The sequence below is a fragment of the Mus caroli genome, chromosome 17 (genome assembly GCF_900094665.2).
Source record: "Mus caroli chromosome 17, CAROLI_EIJ_v1.1, whole genome shotgun sequence".
NCBI classification, from domain to species: domain Eukaryota; kingdom Metazoa; phylum Chordata; class Mammalia; order Rodentia; family Muridae; genus Mus; species Mus caroli.
Window position 1 is genome coordinate 84,757,571 of NC_034586.1, and position 15,470 is coordinate 84,773,040.

Here is a 15,470-nt window from a genome sequence, read left to right on the forward strand (position 1 = left end):
AAGGAATGACCATCCAGAGACTGCCCCACATGGGGATCCATCCCATAAACAACCACCAAACCCAGACACTATTGCAGATGCCAGCAAGAACTGCTGACAGGAGACTGATATAGCTGTCTCCTGAGAGGCTTGGCAAGCACCTAATACAGAAGTGGGTGCTCACAGTCATCGATTAGATGGTGTACGGGGTCCCCAATGAAGGAGCTATAGAAAGCACCCAAGGAGCTGAAGGGGTTTGCAGCCCCCTAGGATGAATAACAATATGAACTAACCAGTAAACCCCGAGCTCTCTGGGACTAAACCACCAATCAAAGAAAACACACAGAGGGACTTGTAGCTCTAGCTGCATATATAGCAGACAGAGGATGGCCTAGTCGGTCATCAATGGGAGGAGAGGCCCTTGGTCCTGTAAAGGTTCTATGTCCTAGTATAGGGGAATGCCTGGGCCAAGAAGTGGGAATGGGTGGGTTGTGGAGCAGGGGGAGTGAGGAGAGGATAGGGGATTTTGGGAGTGGAAACTAAGAAAGGGGATAACATTTGAAATGTAAATAAAAAAATCTAATAAAAACATTAACGAAAATAAAAAAAAAGAAAAGCCAGGAAAACAAGAACACCATCAAATCCTGTCATAGTTCACTGCAGGAGAGTGTAATAATCATCTTTTATAAAAATATTTTCTTCAATACCGAGTAGCAGAGCAAATAAACAGATGCAATTCTGCCTGATTTATTAAGTCACTGGTTCAACACATAATTGAAGATCCAGAATTCCCATTGCATTGGTTCAGACGCAAAGAGTAGCACAAGGGAAATTTTCGCTGCAGTTGGAAAAATAAGACACATATAAAAAATTAAACCCAAAGCAAGATTAAGTGTGAAATGAGCTGCATCCTGGTTCAGATGAAGGAAAGATTAACTAAAGACTGAGTAACCATAGATGATGTCAAGAAAGACGTTCATTGCCAGGGCGATCATGTTAACTATTGTGCATAGCAGGAGGCCAAGGAAGGGCAACAGAAGCACGATTCTTTATAAAGATAGACAGGTAGAGATGCAGTTTGTGACAAACCCTGCAGCCAATGCGTTTGTTCATCTACCAGAGAGTGAGGAGATATAAGCCAGTAAGTGAAGGGATTGAGCTATTGAATGAGGTTTTTTTTTTTTTTTAAATAATGCCTCATAACATGGTGATGATGGCTTTTTTTCAGATGAAATGGGCTGGCAATAAGCAGGCTGATTTGGAGAAAGAAGAGGATTTTAAGAGGAAGGGATAAATGAGGAAATAGAAAATCCTTGGAGGACTAGTCCTTCTGTCAGAGGATGAAGGTCATCACAATGGAAAGAGAACGCTTGCTATGAGAAGTAGAAAGATAGTTTGTAATTTTGAAACTTACGTGACTGTAAGAGGCTGTTTTTCTAGTGGTTACAGTCTATGTGTTAGAAGCACCTTAGTGATAAGAATAGACACCTTTAAACTGCCACTTCTTTGGCACAATACAATGGAAACCTACTCAAGGGATCATGTTTATTAGGACTGTGTCAGGAGCCAGGATTCCTGCTTCTCGTTAACACTAAGTAGGAATCATTTTAAGGCCACGAGCTATAAGTATTTTCTTTACCTCTTATTTTATCTATCTATCTATCTATCTATCTATCTATCTATCTATCTATCTATCTATTTATCTATCATCTATCTATCTATATTTTAGATAGATAGATTTATATTTTAGAAAAACCATTTTTTTTGTTTTTTAAGGTGATATAAAATTTAAATTTCAATGCACACAAAAAATGTTTTTGAGGACAATTTGATTCATGTACCTGTTGTTGGTGTCTGCTTTTACACTACCACACTTGAGTTGAATAGCTGGAAAGAGACTGAATGACTTCTAGTCCAAATTCTAAGAACAGAAAATTGGCATTCTTTCACAGAAGAAGAACAGAAAAATAGTCATTAGACGTGCATTGCCCACAACAGAGGCAGACTTAAATTTGGTTTAGTTTTTGTATGGAGGAGCTACATGGAGGTCTTTCCTGAAGCTGTCCAGTTTCTATGCTTTTGAAAAGCAACAGCAGTGCCACGTTTGCACCTCCATTGAGGACTTTTAGTGAAGCACTACACACAAAGCATAAAGCAAGCCACAGGAACCATTTGGAAAGTGGAATCCACTTGTGTGTCAGTGCACATCTGGTCCTTCTGCTGCTTACACCAGCATGGGCATGGTAGAGAGCAAGAAATGCTCAGAATGCCAAAGAAACAATTCACAAACCATATGAAGCTCAAGAAGAAGGAAGACCAAGTGTGATTGTTTCAGCCCTTCTTAGAAGGGAGAACAAAATACTCATGGGAGCTAGAGGGCTGGAGGGACTTGGGAGGAAGAAACAAGGAGGATTCGGGGCGGGGGAGAAAGGGGGTAGGATCAAGTATTCAAGGAAACAGGAATGGTATACAGAGGGTCAGGAATTTGAACAGAGGTGTATAGAAATGGGGTATGGGGAACTGGGGGTAGCTGACAGCAAGTCCCAGATGCCAGGAAAGCAAGAGGTTCCCAGTACCCAAATGGGATGAGATTAGCTGAAATGCCCAACAAAGGGGAAGAAGAATCCATATCCAGAGGTTAGGCAAAACCCTCAGTTGGGGGATGGGGCTACCACTCATCTCCAATATTTTTAGCCCAGAATTGCTCCTGTCTAACGGAAAAACAGAGACAAAGTGTGGAACAGAGACTGAAAGAAAGGCCATCCAGAGATCGCTCCACTTGTGAATTCACCCTATATACAGACACCAAACCCAGACACTATTGAGGATGCCAAGAAGTGCTTGCTGACAGGAGCCTGGTATAACTGTCTCCTGAGAGGCTTTGCCAGAGCCTGACAAATACAGAGGCAGATGCTAGCAGCCAACCATTAGACTGAACTCAGGGTCTCCAATGGAGGAGTTAGAGAAAGGACTGAAGGAGCTGACTGAAGGGGTTTGCAACCCATAGGAAGAACAATATCCACCAACCAGACTCTATTAAGGTTCTCTCAGGTTTTAGAGCTCCCAGGGACTAAACCACCAACCAAAGAGTACACAAGGAGGGACCCATGGCTCCAGCCACATATGTAGCAGAGGATAGCCTTGTTGAGCATCAGTGGGAGGAGAGGCCCTTGGTCCTGTTAAAGCTTGATGCGCCAATGTAAGGAAATGCTAGGGCAGGGTGGCAGAAGTAGGTGAGTGGGGTAGCACCCTCATAGAAGCAGGGTGAGGGGGGATGGGATAGGAGGTTTCTGGAGGGGAAATCAAGAAGGGGGATAACATTTGAACAGTAAATAAATGAAATATCCAATTACAAAATAAGAAATGAATAGAAAATGCTAAAAACTGGACAGGAAGGCTGGAGAAACACGTACTTGGAGAAACCCTGTTGCTTTCCTCCAGGTGAGCAGTACCCCTTTTCCATGCTGGTGGATTATTCCACTGTAGTCAGTGATGCTCACCTGGTCACCCCACCCTTCCCTGACATGACCATCACTAAGGTCATTACTCAAACCCAGGACCCTGCAAGGTGCAAGAGGGACACCAGGCTGAACCCTTGATTTCACCTCCTTGACAAAGGTCCACTTGATCCTAAGCCTATTCTTATACGAAAGCAGTAAAAAAATTACCACAATTGTTCTCTCACACAGAATGTCTGTTCTTGGCATTTTATCTTCTCTTTTGAGACACACACACACACACACACACACACACACACACAGGCACACACATGCACACATACACACACTTCTAGTAATTATCCCACTTTATTTTCTTTTTCACAGCGCACTTTGTCAAGAAGACTGCCAGGCTACACTTAGTTGATCTGATTAAGCCCTATGGGGAGGAAGAACTCTCCTTCACGTAATCCTCAGAGTTTCCAAACAACCACACTCATCCCTAGTTGGCAAAGCTGGTGGCAAGGAATGCCAAGTCAGCATCAATTTGTCTTTTAATTTCTATACATTTTTCTTTATTGTATATACATAATTAGAGCTATAAAGAGTCAAGAGTTTGGAATTTGTCTGCTGTTCTGTTTAAGGTTCTCTCAGTTTCTATAAAATCACAAGTCATGCTTGCTCCTTGGCTATGAAATGCTCTTGGACAGGAATGTATTTTATTCATTCATATGTTAGTGTGAGTTTTAAAAAGAAGCCATCGTGGGGTTCACTATGTATCACATACATATTTCCCCCCTCTCTCCTTTCTTTTATTCCTTCCTCCGTTTTTATTTCTCTTTCCCTCCCTTTTCTTTTTCTTGTTACCCAAGTTTTCACTGCAGACAAATCTATCTTCTTAGGAAGAAATTACAACCACTAGACAACCAGGCATGGGAGGGCGTCCGAGAGAGTAGTGGAACGCTACTCAACAATTACATATATAGGGAATATTTACTTCAAAACATGGATGCCACTGTTTGGCCCACAGAGTCACATGGGTGGCAATAGGGGGGCCACAAAGAGAGGTGAATCATTGAGGAGAGATAGGTAGGGATCTATATATACGGCACAGCCACCCAACCAAGCATTAATATTGCTTTGGAGGTAAAAGGCAGAGGCACCGGAAGGGTACTGCTTGAAGCACTCAGGTGCAGATAACTTGCGGCAGTTCAGGGTGCGTTGGCTTCTTTGTGTTTGGAGTAACCTCATACACTAGACTGGACTTGTGCACAGCACATTCTTCCCTATAATCTGGAAGTGCAGTCTCATCTGGGAAGTGGAGCCAAAATAAGCTGTGCAATGTTTTCCCTTCTGCGCAACTGCCCCTGCACAGTCACTGTTGACTTGAGAGGTCAACTGAGCATGCTAGGTTCCACACTTTCTCCTAAAGAGACAATCTAAGTAGCTCCGAGTGAAACCCCGAGGTTGTTTATCCTCTGAGTCATACTTGCACTTCTCAGGGAAGTGCTACCTGAACAATCAAAGAGCCAGGGTGGCAGAAGAGAACTTGCTGGGAGGGCAGGCCTCTGTATCATATCCTCTGGATCTCTTTTACCGCACTATGAGAGTTTGGAAACTTCTTTAGTGTGTGGCCACTAGATTCGAAATTGCAAAGGGAAGAGAAGTCCATCCCAGCTCTTGCCCAATTCTAGGAGAATTTATACTTCCTGTTTAAATAGCTGATCAAAATCTAAAGTTGGCATCACTTTCCCGGCTGTGTTCTTTCCCCCTCTTAGTCATTCTTCCTCAATCACACTCTCTCCGCTCTCCGCAGGCTCCCTTTCCCCAGTTAAGGAGAACCTCAGAACTCAGAACTATCTGCTGCTATATTCAATGCCACAGGTGCTCTCCCTGAGATCCTGTGTGTATAGATGGCCTCAGCCAGCGCTTCCTGCTTCTAAGTGTAGGTCTCCTAAGTTTTCTACTTCGCTTTCCCTTTTATTTTTCCAGCTTCTCTAGGGAGTGTGGACCCCAAGAGTAAATGTGTCCTCCAAACTACCCCCTCCCCTTTTCCCTGGGATTCAAGTTTCCACTATGGCCTTCCCTGACAAATGTCAATATAAACTCTCACCAACTGGCCCTGGAAAGCCACAGGACAGAAGTGTCTGTCTGGGGGAGTGTGCTCTATTGTAGCCTTTGGTTAGGACAGAAATATTTCAGTCCAGCAGATATCAGTCTATTAGAAAAATAATAATAGTACTCAATGCTCAAATGGGAGCCACACAGCTGTCCCCGCGACGATACTCACAGTTCAATGGCGTTCCGGGGGAGGTCGGGCGGAATCTCGGTCACCTTGCTATCTTGGCAGAGGAAGACCCTGTTAGAGCAATGACACAGCCAGTGATGACATCCAGATCCCGAGCCCAAAAATGCCAGCAAGGAGACCAGGAGCAAGGCCATGCTTATTTATCCATCCACTTGCTTTCTGCCTGCTCCAGCAGTGAAAACCTCCACGGATTCCCCAGGCTCCTCCACACACTGTCCGGATAAGAGAGATCTGCTTGGAGGACGGCAAAGTCACGTGACCCACTAAAGGATGCTTTTCTTTTTTTTCTTTTGTCGCTTCCAGGCAAGTAAAATTAATATGTGTCCGTAGTAACTATATGTATTAATATATGATTGAAATGTAATTAATATTCGTCAATAAGCATCTGTCTTATCCTTCAAGACCTATATTTTCTATTCCTCGACCCCAAAATGACAAAAAATAGAAACTTGGTGCATATTTAGAGATATCAGTATAATGGACTGATATCAGCATATTCACATTATTTTATGCATGGAGGTCCCTACTGGTCACTACTCTCTTCTCAGTGACACCAGTGCCCTTCCCTTTCCCGGCAAGTACATCCATATGACATATCTCTAATGTACTACTGACACGAAGGGGACAAAATTTACCTTTAGTATTTTGCGTTGCTGTTTTCCTGTGACCTATCTGTTATAAACCATATATCTGGGCTACAGTTAGCCTGTGATTAACAACATAAGCTAGTGTTAGCACTAAGCCGCTGTAGGTGGGTGGTCGGGTTCTCTGTGGAGACAATTCACTTCTGTGACCTCAGGCATGGGCTGTTTCTGGTCACAGGGTTCACCAGTCATGCGTAGTCTTTCTGGCATCTCTTGTTTTTCCTTTCCTAACTCTAAGAACTGTCCTTTCTTCCTATTTCAAGAGTTGGCACGAATAAATGTATCACATCTATACTTTTAATTTTAGAGATTTCCTGTGAGTGACGCTCTAGGTATTTGCAACAATGGCATTTTTAAATTTAGTAATAAAGGGTTTGAGGAATATTTAACAAAAGTGAAGGGATTCTCTTCTTTCAACCCAGAGTCTATGAACACTAAAAACGTACACATCTCTAAGATCATGTCTACAACCTACTACCTGCTAAGACTACCTTCAGTACCATCTTTGCACACAGCAAACATCATCTCCTGAAAATGGTTATACACTGTGGGTTAAATGGTAGCCTGAATCAGTCCCAGGGCTCTGACCACTTGGGGGCAGGCTGCAGGAGCTTTCCCTACACCACCTCCAGCATGAGAAGCCATAGGACCCTGCTCCAAGGGTAGGGCAGTGCAGACTGAGGTCCCTGGCAACTGCCAGAGCCAGCTCTGCGGTGGGCCTGCGGGGAGGCTGGGACTGTCTGGTTCTCAGACTCTGGGGCACCCCAGATGTTGCTGGGAGTCCACAGGCTGGATCTAGCCCACAGAGGAGGGGGAAAAGAGGGGAGTGCTCTAGCTGGGTCCTGTGGGAAAAAGAGTCCTTGGCTTGACTTGGTAGAGGCCATGGCTGGGAGCTGCTGAGAGGCCTTCTACCAGAGAGTAGCAGCCAGCTCTTTGGACGAATGTCTGTTCCATTGCTCCCTAGGCGGTTCCCGATGAAAAGGGTCCATGGTTTTCAGGCATTTATTGTCATGGTGGAGAGTCGCAATGAGTAAACTTTGCCCTACTTTCTCAGCGCAGGCCTGAGGTTAAATACCTTTTGCAGGGAGGAACGTCTGGGAAGGAGAGCTTACTTGGCTAAGCTCTTCAGGCTTTTAAGTACCTCATTAAAACGGAGATCTGTCTTGAGGCTATGTGATCTGTGGTCACCTCCTCTACCTGTGGAGGGACTTGAGCGGTTGCCTTGCATGACTGATGGCCATAGAATTATGGAGAGCTGTGGCCTCGTGTCAGGGGACTGGTGTCCAGGAACATGGCAAAATGCCTACTGTCCCTTGCAGGGTCACCTGCGGGTTCACGGTGATTTCAATTATAGCTCAAGCAGAAACCAGGCTGCCTTTCATGGTCCCACAATACACATGCACAACACACACACACACACACACACACACACACACACACACACACATCCCAACCTTCTTTCTACTTTCCCTTTCCTGTCCAAGGAAAAATGACTTGTAATGAATGGATTAGAACATTTTGAGGAAAATAGAGAAATTTGAGTAGGGTGGGTGTGATCTGCCTTCTAAGTGATTGACTCTAATTTTGCTATGGGAAGTTGTGGCCCTATTAAATATGAACACTGTATTAGCAAGAATTTGATTGAGAAGAACAGTTAAAGGAATTCACTGAACAACTCATCCAATGAATTAGTATCTTTGATGTGTAGAAGTCAGTTCATTCAATCAAGTCTTGGGTTTATCTTAAACTATGTCTGAATAACTTCAATGACAGGAAACTCTATCTGCTACACCTAACACATCCAGTTGACATAGGTTTTTATAGATGTCGAGTTATGGCTAAATCAGTCTTTGTAAAATGAACTGAAATATTTTTAAAATTGAGATTCGACTTTAAATTTTATAGTCATAACCAATAAATAATAGACGGTATATAAATAATTTATTAAGCATGACAAAAAAACAGTGTGTGGTAAAGTCACAGGAGGTGACAAATTCTACTGCATTTAGTTCATGGGACCTTTCATGTCAGTTCTATACAACTTAGTGCACAGAGGTGCAATTTATCTGAATTTTGTTCTTGTCATTTATTTTATTTACAAAAGTTAATATCACTAATGTCCTCTGAGGCTCTGCCAGCAGGTGACTGAGACAGATGCAGATACTCACAGGCATCCATTGGACTGAGGTTGGGAACACCTATGCAAGAGCTAGGAGAAGGACAGAAGGAGCTGAAGGAGATGGCAACCCCATAGGAAGAACAACAGTGTCAACTAAACCATACCCCTCTGAACAGCTAGAGACTAAGCCACCAATCAAAGATTCTACATGGGCTGATCCTTGGCTCCTGGCACATAGGTAGCAGAGGACTGTCTTGTCTGGCCTCAGTGAGAAAAGATGAACCTAGTCCTTTAAAGACGATGTCTCAGAGAAGAGGAATGTTTGTGGGGGTAGGGTAGGAGGGGTGAGTGCATGAGGTATTGGATGGCTCTGGGTTTGGGTTGGCACCCTCTCAGAGGCAAAGGGGAGAGAGAACGGGGTAAAGAACTCTGGGATGGAGGAACAGGAATGATGGCAACAACATTTGGAATGTAAATAAATAAAATATCTTAATAAAAATAGTATCATTTGCAAATAAAGATACTTTGACTTCTTCCTTTTCAGTTTTTATCGCCTTAATTTCCTTCAGTTGTATTATTTTGTTCTAGCTAATTGTTCAAGTACCATATCAAATAGATATGAAGAGAGTGGATAATTTTATCTTGTTCCTGATTTTAGTTGAAATTCTTGGGTCTATTTGCTTGGAATATATTTTTTTGTACCTTTGGCCTGAGTTTCTTCTTCTACCACTATAATTATTATTCTTAGGTTTTGTCTTTTAATATTTTCTAAGATTTCCTGAATATTTTGTGCCTGGATTTTTAAAATACTTATTATTTTATTTGACAGAGAGATCTATTTCTCCTATCTTGTCTTCAAGACCTAAAATCCATTTTATACTGTCAGGAAAAGTTTATCCTTCATGGTGAAATTTGTTTCTTGGAGGCAGCAGAAAGATTGCTTAAGTTTTGTGTTCCAATCTGTTAGTCTGTGATTATTTTAATGTATTTTAATTGGGGCAACTGAGACCATTAACACTGAGAGTTATTCATGAACCAGTGTTGCTGACTTCTGATATTTTGCTGTCTTGTAGGCTCCCCTTCTTCTGGTGAACTGTTCTTGAATAATTTTTTTTCTTCTGTCATCTTGAGTGTAGCTCACTTCTTCAGGCTGAACTTTTTATTGTAGTGCCCTCTCTAGAGTTTAATTGGTAGAAAGAAATTTCTTGAATTTAATTTTATTATAGAATGTTTTTTCCTCTTTATCTTTGAGTGTGATTGATAGTTTTGCTATGTGTAATAGTGTGGGCTGGCATCTGTGGTCTTTCAGATCTTGTTGAACATCCTTCCAGGTCCTTCTTCCTCTTGGAGTCCCCACTGAGAAGTCAGATATTATTCTAATGGGGCTACCCTTCATAAGTGACTTGGTCTTTTTCCCTTACTGCTATAAGTCTCTTCAGTCTGTACATTTAGCCTTTTGATAGCTATGTGTTATGAGAACTTTCTTTTTTGATTCTGCCTTTTTGATGTCCTGTATGGTTCTTGTTTGTTAATAGGCATCTCTTTCTTCAGACTGGAGAAACTTTCTTCTATGATTTTGTTAAAAAGTGTTTTCTGTACCTTTGGCCTGAGTTTCTTCTTCTACCACTATAAATATTATTCTTAGGTTTTGTCTTTTATTAGTTTCTAAGATTTCCTGAATATTTTGTGCCTGGATTTTTAAAATACTTATTATTTTATTTGACAGAGAGATCTATTTCTCCTATCTCGATTTCAAGACCTAAAATCCTCCCTTCCATGACTTTTATTCTTCTGGAAAGTTTTACTTACCTTTGTGTTTTTGCTTGGGATTTTAACATTTTTATTAAGTTTTATTTCAGTTTGGAGTTCTATCATGGTATATTTCTCTGTTAAATTCTACTTTCCTGTGTTGGATTGCTTTTATTATTTTGTTCACTTGTGTGCTTTTACAGTCTTCATTATGGCATTTGCCTATATCCTCTTTAAGGTTCCTGAACATATAATTTCTAGTTTGCAGTCCTTTTCTTGTGCTTCAGCTGAATTGCTGTTCTTAGAGCCGATTCTAGTAGGGTTTCTGACTTCTGGAAGAGGCATCCTGTCCTTACTGGGTGTGTTTATATTTTTTTGCATTGAGATCTAGCATCGGGAGTTATGATATTTAAAGTGTTTCTTGGTGTAGATATTTGTTTTCATCTTTGCTGGGTTCATGTTCCATTGCTATTACTAGTGTTCTGTGACTATTTCTAGTTACTATAACCCAGTCTGGTTCTCATGCAGTTGGTGGCTATAGGGTCCTTGGTAAAGAGTGCTTCTTCAAATCAGCAGGTGACATAATCAGACAGAGGGAGGCTCAGAGGAAAGGCTAAGGGGTTAGAGATGGGGTAGAGCTAGCAGTGCCCTGGCTCACACAAGGACACAGCATCCCCAGGGATGTAGGCAGACTGAAGCAGTACTATGATTTCCTTGTTTTTTTAGGATGAACTTAGTTATCTGCATGTTATTGCAATTGTTGACTTTGTTCTGTGGGGTGGGCTTGTGTTTGAGGGGGTGTGTGTATGTGGCATGCTCCCTACTGCAGCTCTATAGAGCTGTGTTTGTGTACTGTGGGAACAAACCCTACTCATGACAGTTAGAGATGCAGCGTAGCACTTGTGAGAGCAGGGTATGGCACTATTATGATAAGCAGAAGGGAGAAAAACTCTACTTTTATGTGGAATTAGATGGAAAATGGTGATAAACCTGAATTAAATCTTTCCTTAGTCATGATTTGAACCTTGAACCCCGAAGAAAACAAATCCCATTTCCTCCTCTGTGAATTTCGCCTTCGACCTTCTTTATTATTTCATTTTGTCATCAAGTTCCCTTCCATTTATTATGTTTCATTTTCTAGAGCTCATTTGCTTCTTCCCACTTCTAGCAAAGGATACCTTATATATGGCAGCTTCCTCCACATCGTTCAGGCATCTCTATAGATTTATTTATTAGAGAGGAAGAAGTATGAAAATAAAAGACTATCATGATTGTGATTACTGTCGTAGAGATCATTTCTAACAATTTCTTGTCAGTTTTTAACAGTGACAGTCTCCAGACATTGCTCTGCGTGGGGTAGCACTGGGAATGAAGCAGTGTCTTCAGGCAGGTTCCGTTAGTCCTGACGCTTAGGGCCATCACTAAAGGTACCTCATGAGGAAATGTCTGTCATAGGTCAGAATGTGCAATGCTCACAGAGTATCTGATCAACCGGTTTCCAAAGCGTTTTCTTCTTTCTGTGTAGTCGTGTGGAAACAGCATCCCTAGGTGAACTTCTTGGTCTTCCTGCCTTGGGATAAAGCCAACCTACGGGTGAAGCAGTCACAAGCTTTACTGTAAATGGAGTGGAGGAAGTTCTGCCAGGGTGTTTTTTTAGCAGAAGGAAATAAAATATGAAGATCATGCAACAATGTTGTTTTCTTATTTGAATTGAGACAGATTTGGTATGTAACAGTCAGCTTCAAAGTATTATGACTTTTTAAAAATATTTATTTATTTAATGTACATGGGTACACTGTAGCTGAACAGAGCTTTCATGTGGTTGTTGGGAATTGAATTTTTAAGGACCTCTGCTTGCTCCACTCATCCCCCCTCGCTCCGCCCCAAAGATTTATTTATTATTATACATAAGTACACTGTAGCTGTCTTCAGATGCATCAGAAGAGGGCATCTGATGTCATTACCGGTGGTTGTGAGCCACCATGTGGTTGCTGGGTTTTGAACTCAGGATCTTCGGAAGAGCATTCTGTGTTCTTATCCACTGAGCTATCTCACCAGCATTCAGTATGATGAATTTAAAAAAAAAACAAAAACAACCTACTATTTCATTTGCTCTTCCAGGGATATGTAGTTTGGTCTCAGTTGGGCTGAGTATTTTGAGACTTAGCCATGTTCACACCCATGTTTACAGTAAGCTGTAGATCAAAAATGGTCTTGTCCTGAAATGGTTTCAGCAGGGCTGACAACTACTCTAAGTCTGCTACAAGTTGGTTTGGTTTTGTTCATGTGATGCTATATTCTAAATATTCCAAATTTGCATATCATTAATTTTGCTGTGGTCTCTTGGGTCATATGAAGCAACAAATGAAAATAATGCTGTGACACATGGTATAGCAGAGTGTAAACAAAGGTGTAAATAATTGTGGTCACCATTACTGCTCTTTTGTCTCTTGCCCTGAAGTATTTAGAGGATATTGTGGCGCATACTTGTGGTTTTAATTGTTTTTTTTTTTCTATTGTTTTTTTCAAAGTGAAGCTTACTCACATGGTGATACTGATAATGTTGAATATTCAGTTTCAGATTTTACTAGTTTGTTAACCTAGTAACTAAGTATTTTGTTATGCCCAGAGGAAAAAAATGATACTGTCCATTTTTTTTAAATTACATTATTAATTCTTGTTTTTTTCTCTGATTAATAAAGACACATATTTCTTTCTATATAACTATATTATTATAAAACTAAGAGTATTAATTTAGTTGTTAACATACATTTGCTTTTAAATATTAGTCTTTTTTTTTTTTTCATTTTTCTGGGACAGGGTTTCTCTGTGTAGCCCTGGCTGTCCTGGAACCCACTTTGTAGACCCGGCTGGCCTCGAACTCAGAAATCCACCTGCCTCTGCCTCCCAAGTGCTAGGACTAATATTAGCCTTTTTAAGTGATATTTTATTTGTATTTGGATGATAATGATAGAAAAGATTATGTAAAAATAGGAGGCTAATATATATGTAATATACTATATTACATATTATATTTTTACTACATTATATTACATTTTATTTATACTATACTTATATTTAGTATAATATTTATAGTATAATATTTATATATGTTATATATTATTATACATTTATTATACATTAATGTAATTATATATAATTTTCCACAATGAGATAGGACCATTCTACAAGTTATGATATTAGCGAAGCCTGTTGCCCTGAGACGTGTATAAGACACAACTGTCCTTTCTAGCCCTACAGTAGTGGCATGTGAGTGCCAGCTGAGTGATGGGCTTGGGGAGTAAGAATTCATTAGACTTTGGTGTATGGGCTGCAGAAGAGAGACTATTGAGTATGTGGTATGGGTAGGTGGGCAGGATTATCATTTAGGATTATCATTATCCATTGTCTGCATTTCATATTCTCCAAAGCTGAGAGAGAAGAGCAATATGCTGGCATTTTCAGACCCAGGCTCTGGTCGTAACTTGGTTACCGTTATGACATCTCACAATCCTTGTAATCATCCATGATTCAGTTTCTTCTTCTCCGAGTTGAAGGTATAAACACTTATGTAAGTGTAAAAGAATGATAGCAGGTGTCAGTGTTGTGAGAAAGCCTTATAGGAATGTATAGCATTCTCCTCCAAGATGTCATGATGAATGAGAGAGACAGATAGCCCATTGCTATGCGAATAAGTCTATATTGCTGTTGTTGTTTTGACAATATCTTATGTTGCACATGTTGGTCTTAAACTCTCTATATCAAAGATAACTTTTGATTCTGGTTTTCCTAACTCTACCTCTGTAGTGCTGTGATCACAGGTATGCACCAATATACCTACTTTTTTTTTTTTTGAGGTTCTGGTATTGATCTCATGTTTCGTGAACAATCTAAAATCACTCTACCAACTGAGCTACAACCCCAACATTATTTTGCCTTTGTATTAGTGAGAGAATCTTACATAGCCCAGATTGGATACCAACTCATTATGTGGCCAAGGCTGCTTCTATGCAAGTGATGGGATTATAGTCATGTGCTATCATGCTTAGCTGAGAATGAAAGTCTTATGGAAATTGTATACTTTGTTTATATGGTGAAAGACAGATGGACCTCATTTCAGTTAAATCTTTCATACACAGATCCTTCCAACGACAGCATGTGGTTTTACTGACCTACACTCCCTCATTGGACCCATTCTCTACTGAGGACTTGAGGAAGTCAAGGCAAACTTTCTCTTGGAGGGGTAGAATTTCAGGGTTAGGTCTCATTATATATCTCAGACTCATTATGTAAACCAGGCAGGGTTTGAACTCACAGAGCTCCACTTGCCTCTACCTCTGAACTATTACTGTAGGATTAAAAGCATGGGGCACTATGCTCATCTCAAGGCAAATTTATTGTGGATTGAGTGAAAATATGTTTTCTTAGCTTGTCCTTGACTACTTTTGATAACAGACTGTGTAGGAAACTTTATATCAACAAAAAGAGTTACAACAATAGCCAGCGATAAGCAAAGAAAGGTGTTCTTTTAAACTTACTGGGGAATTTGAAGTTCCTTTGAGTGAACAAAGTGAATTTTTAATTTCTTGCCTTGCATACAGTTTCACAGAAAGTCTGTCTCATTCAAAGATGGAGTGAATGTGAATGCATTCCAGGCAGAGCAAGTCACCTTGGAGTCAATGGTTTCACTCTTACCACATCTAAACTTCATAGGAAATCGAACCAGAAGGGACAATCAGATACCAGTGGGAAGGGTAGGAACCCTGTGTGTGTGTGTGTGTGCCTCATTTACTGAACACCTCAAAATAACACTTCCAATAGTTGCAACTGGAAACATCACTGACTTTCAACTTTATTCAAGTGATAATTGTGCATTAGATATCCAGTTTAGGAGGACACAAAGGGCTGTAAAGGTTCCCTATTGTGTCTGAGTGTCTGGTTTAGTGGTAGAGGGCTTACCTAGCATGCAAGAGACCTTGAGTTCGATTCCTAGAACCACATAAATAACAAAAATAAGTTTTGAAGGACACAGGACATATTTGGACAGTCTTCTGCTGGGCATGGTGTCACATGTCTGTGATCTTAGATTGTAAAAATGCTGGAGTACGAGAAAATTTCAAGGTCAGTTTGGTTTTGAGATTTCAATGTTAGGGCAGTTTTCATTCTTCTCTTCAAGTCTGTCTTATTTATTTGCTTTCCTCATTCTTCCAGTAGCTTCATTCATTTCTACAATT

The 15,470-nt window shown here is 40.7% G+C and overlaps 1 protein-coding gene across 2 annotated transcripts in view; it reads right to left on the reverse strand.

Annotated features, from left to right (window-relative positions):
• Positions 1 to 5,928, reverse strand: part of Fshr (follicle stimulating hormone receptor) — a 201,801-nt gene extending 195,873 nt beyond the window's left edge. Inside the window, exon 1 of one of the 2 annotated variants that reach the window (XM_021186441.1) lies at positions 5,707 to 5,928. In XM_021186441.1, the coding sequence (XP_021042100.1) occupies positions 5,707 to 5,858 (152 nt within the window). In that variant the 5' untranslated portion in view covers positions 5,859 to 5,928. The remainder of the gene's footprint in view (positions 1 to 5,706) is intronic. The other variant, XM_021186442.1, reaches the window with a different exon arrangement.
• Positions 5,929 to 15,470: the final 9,542 nt, after the last annotated feature.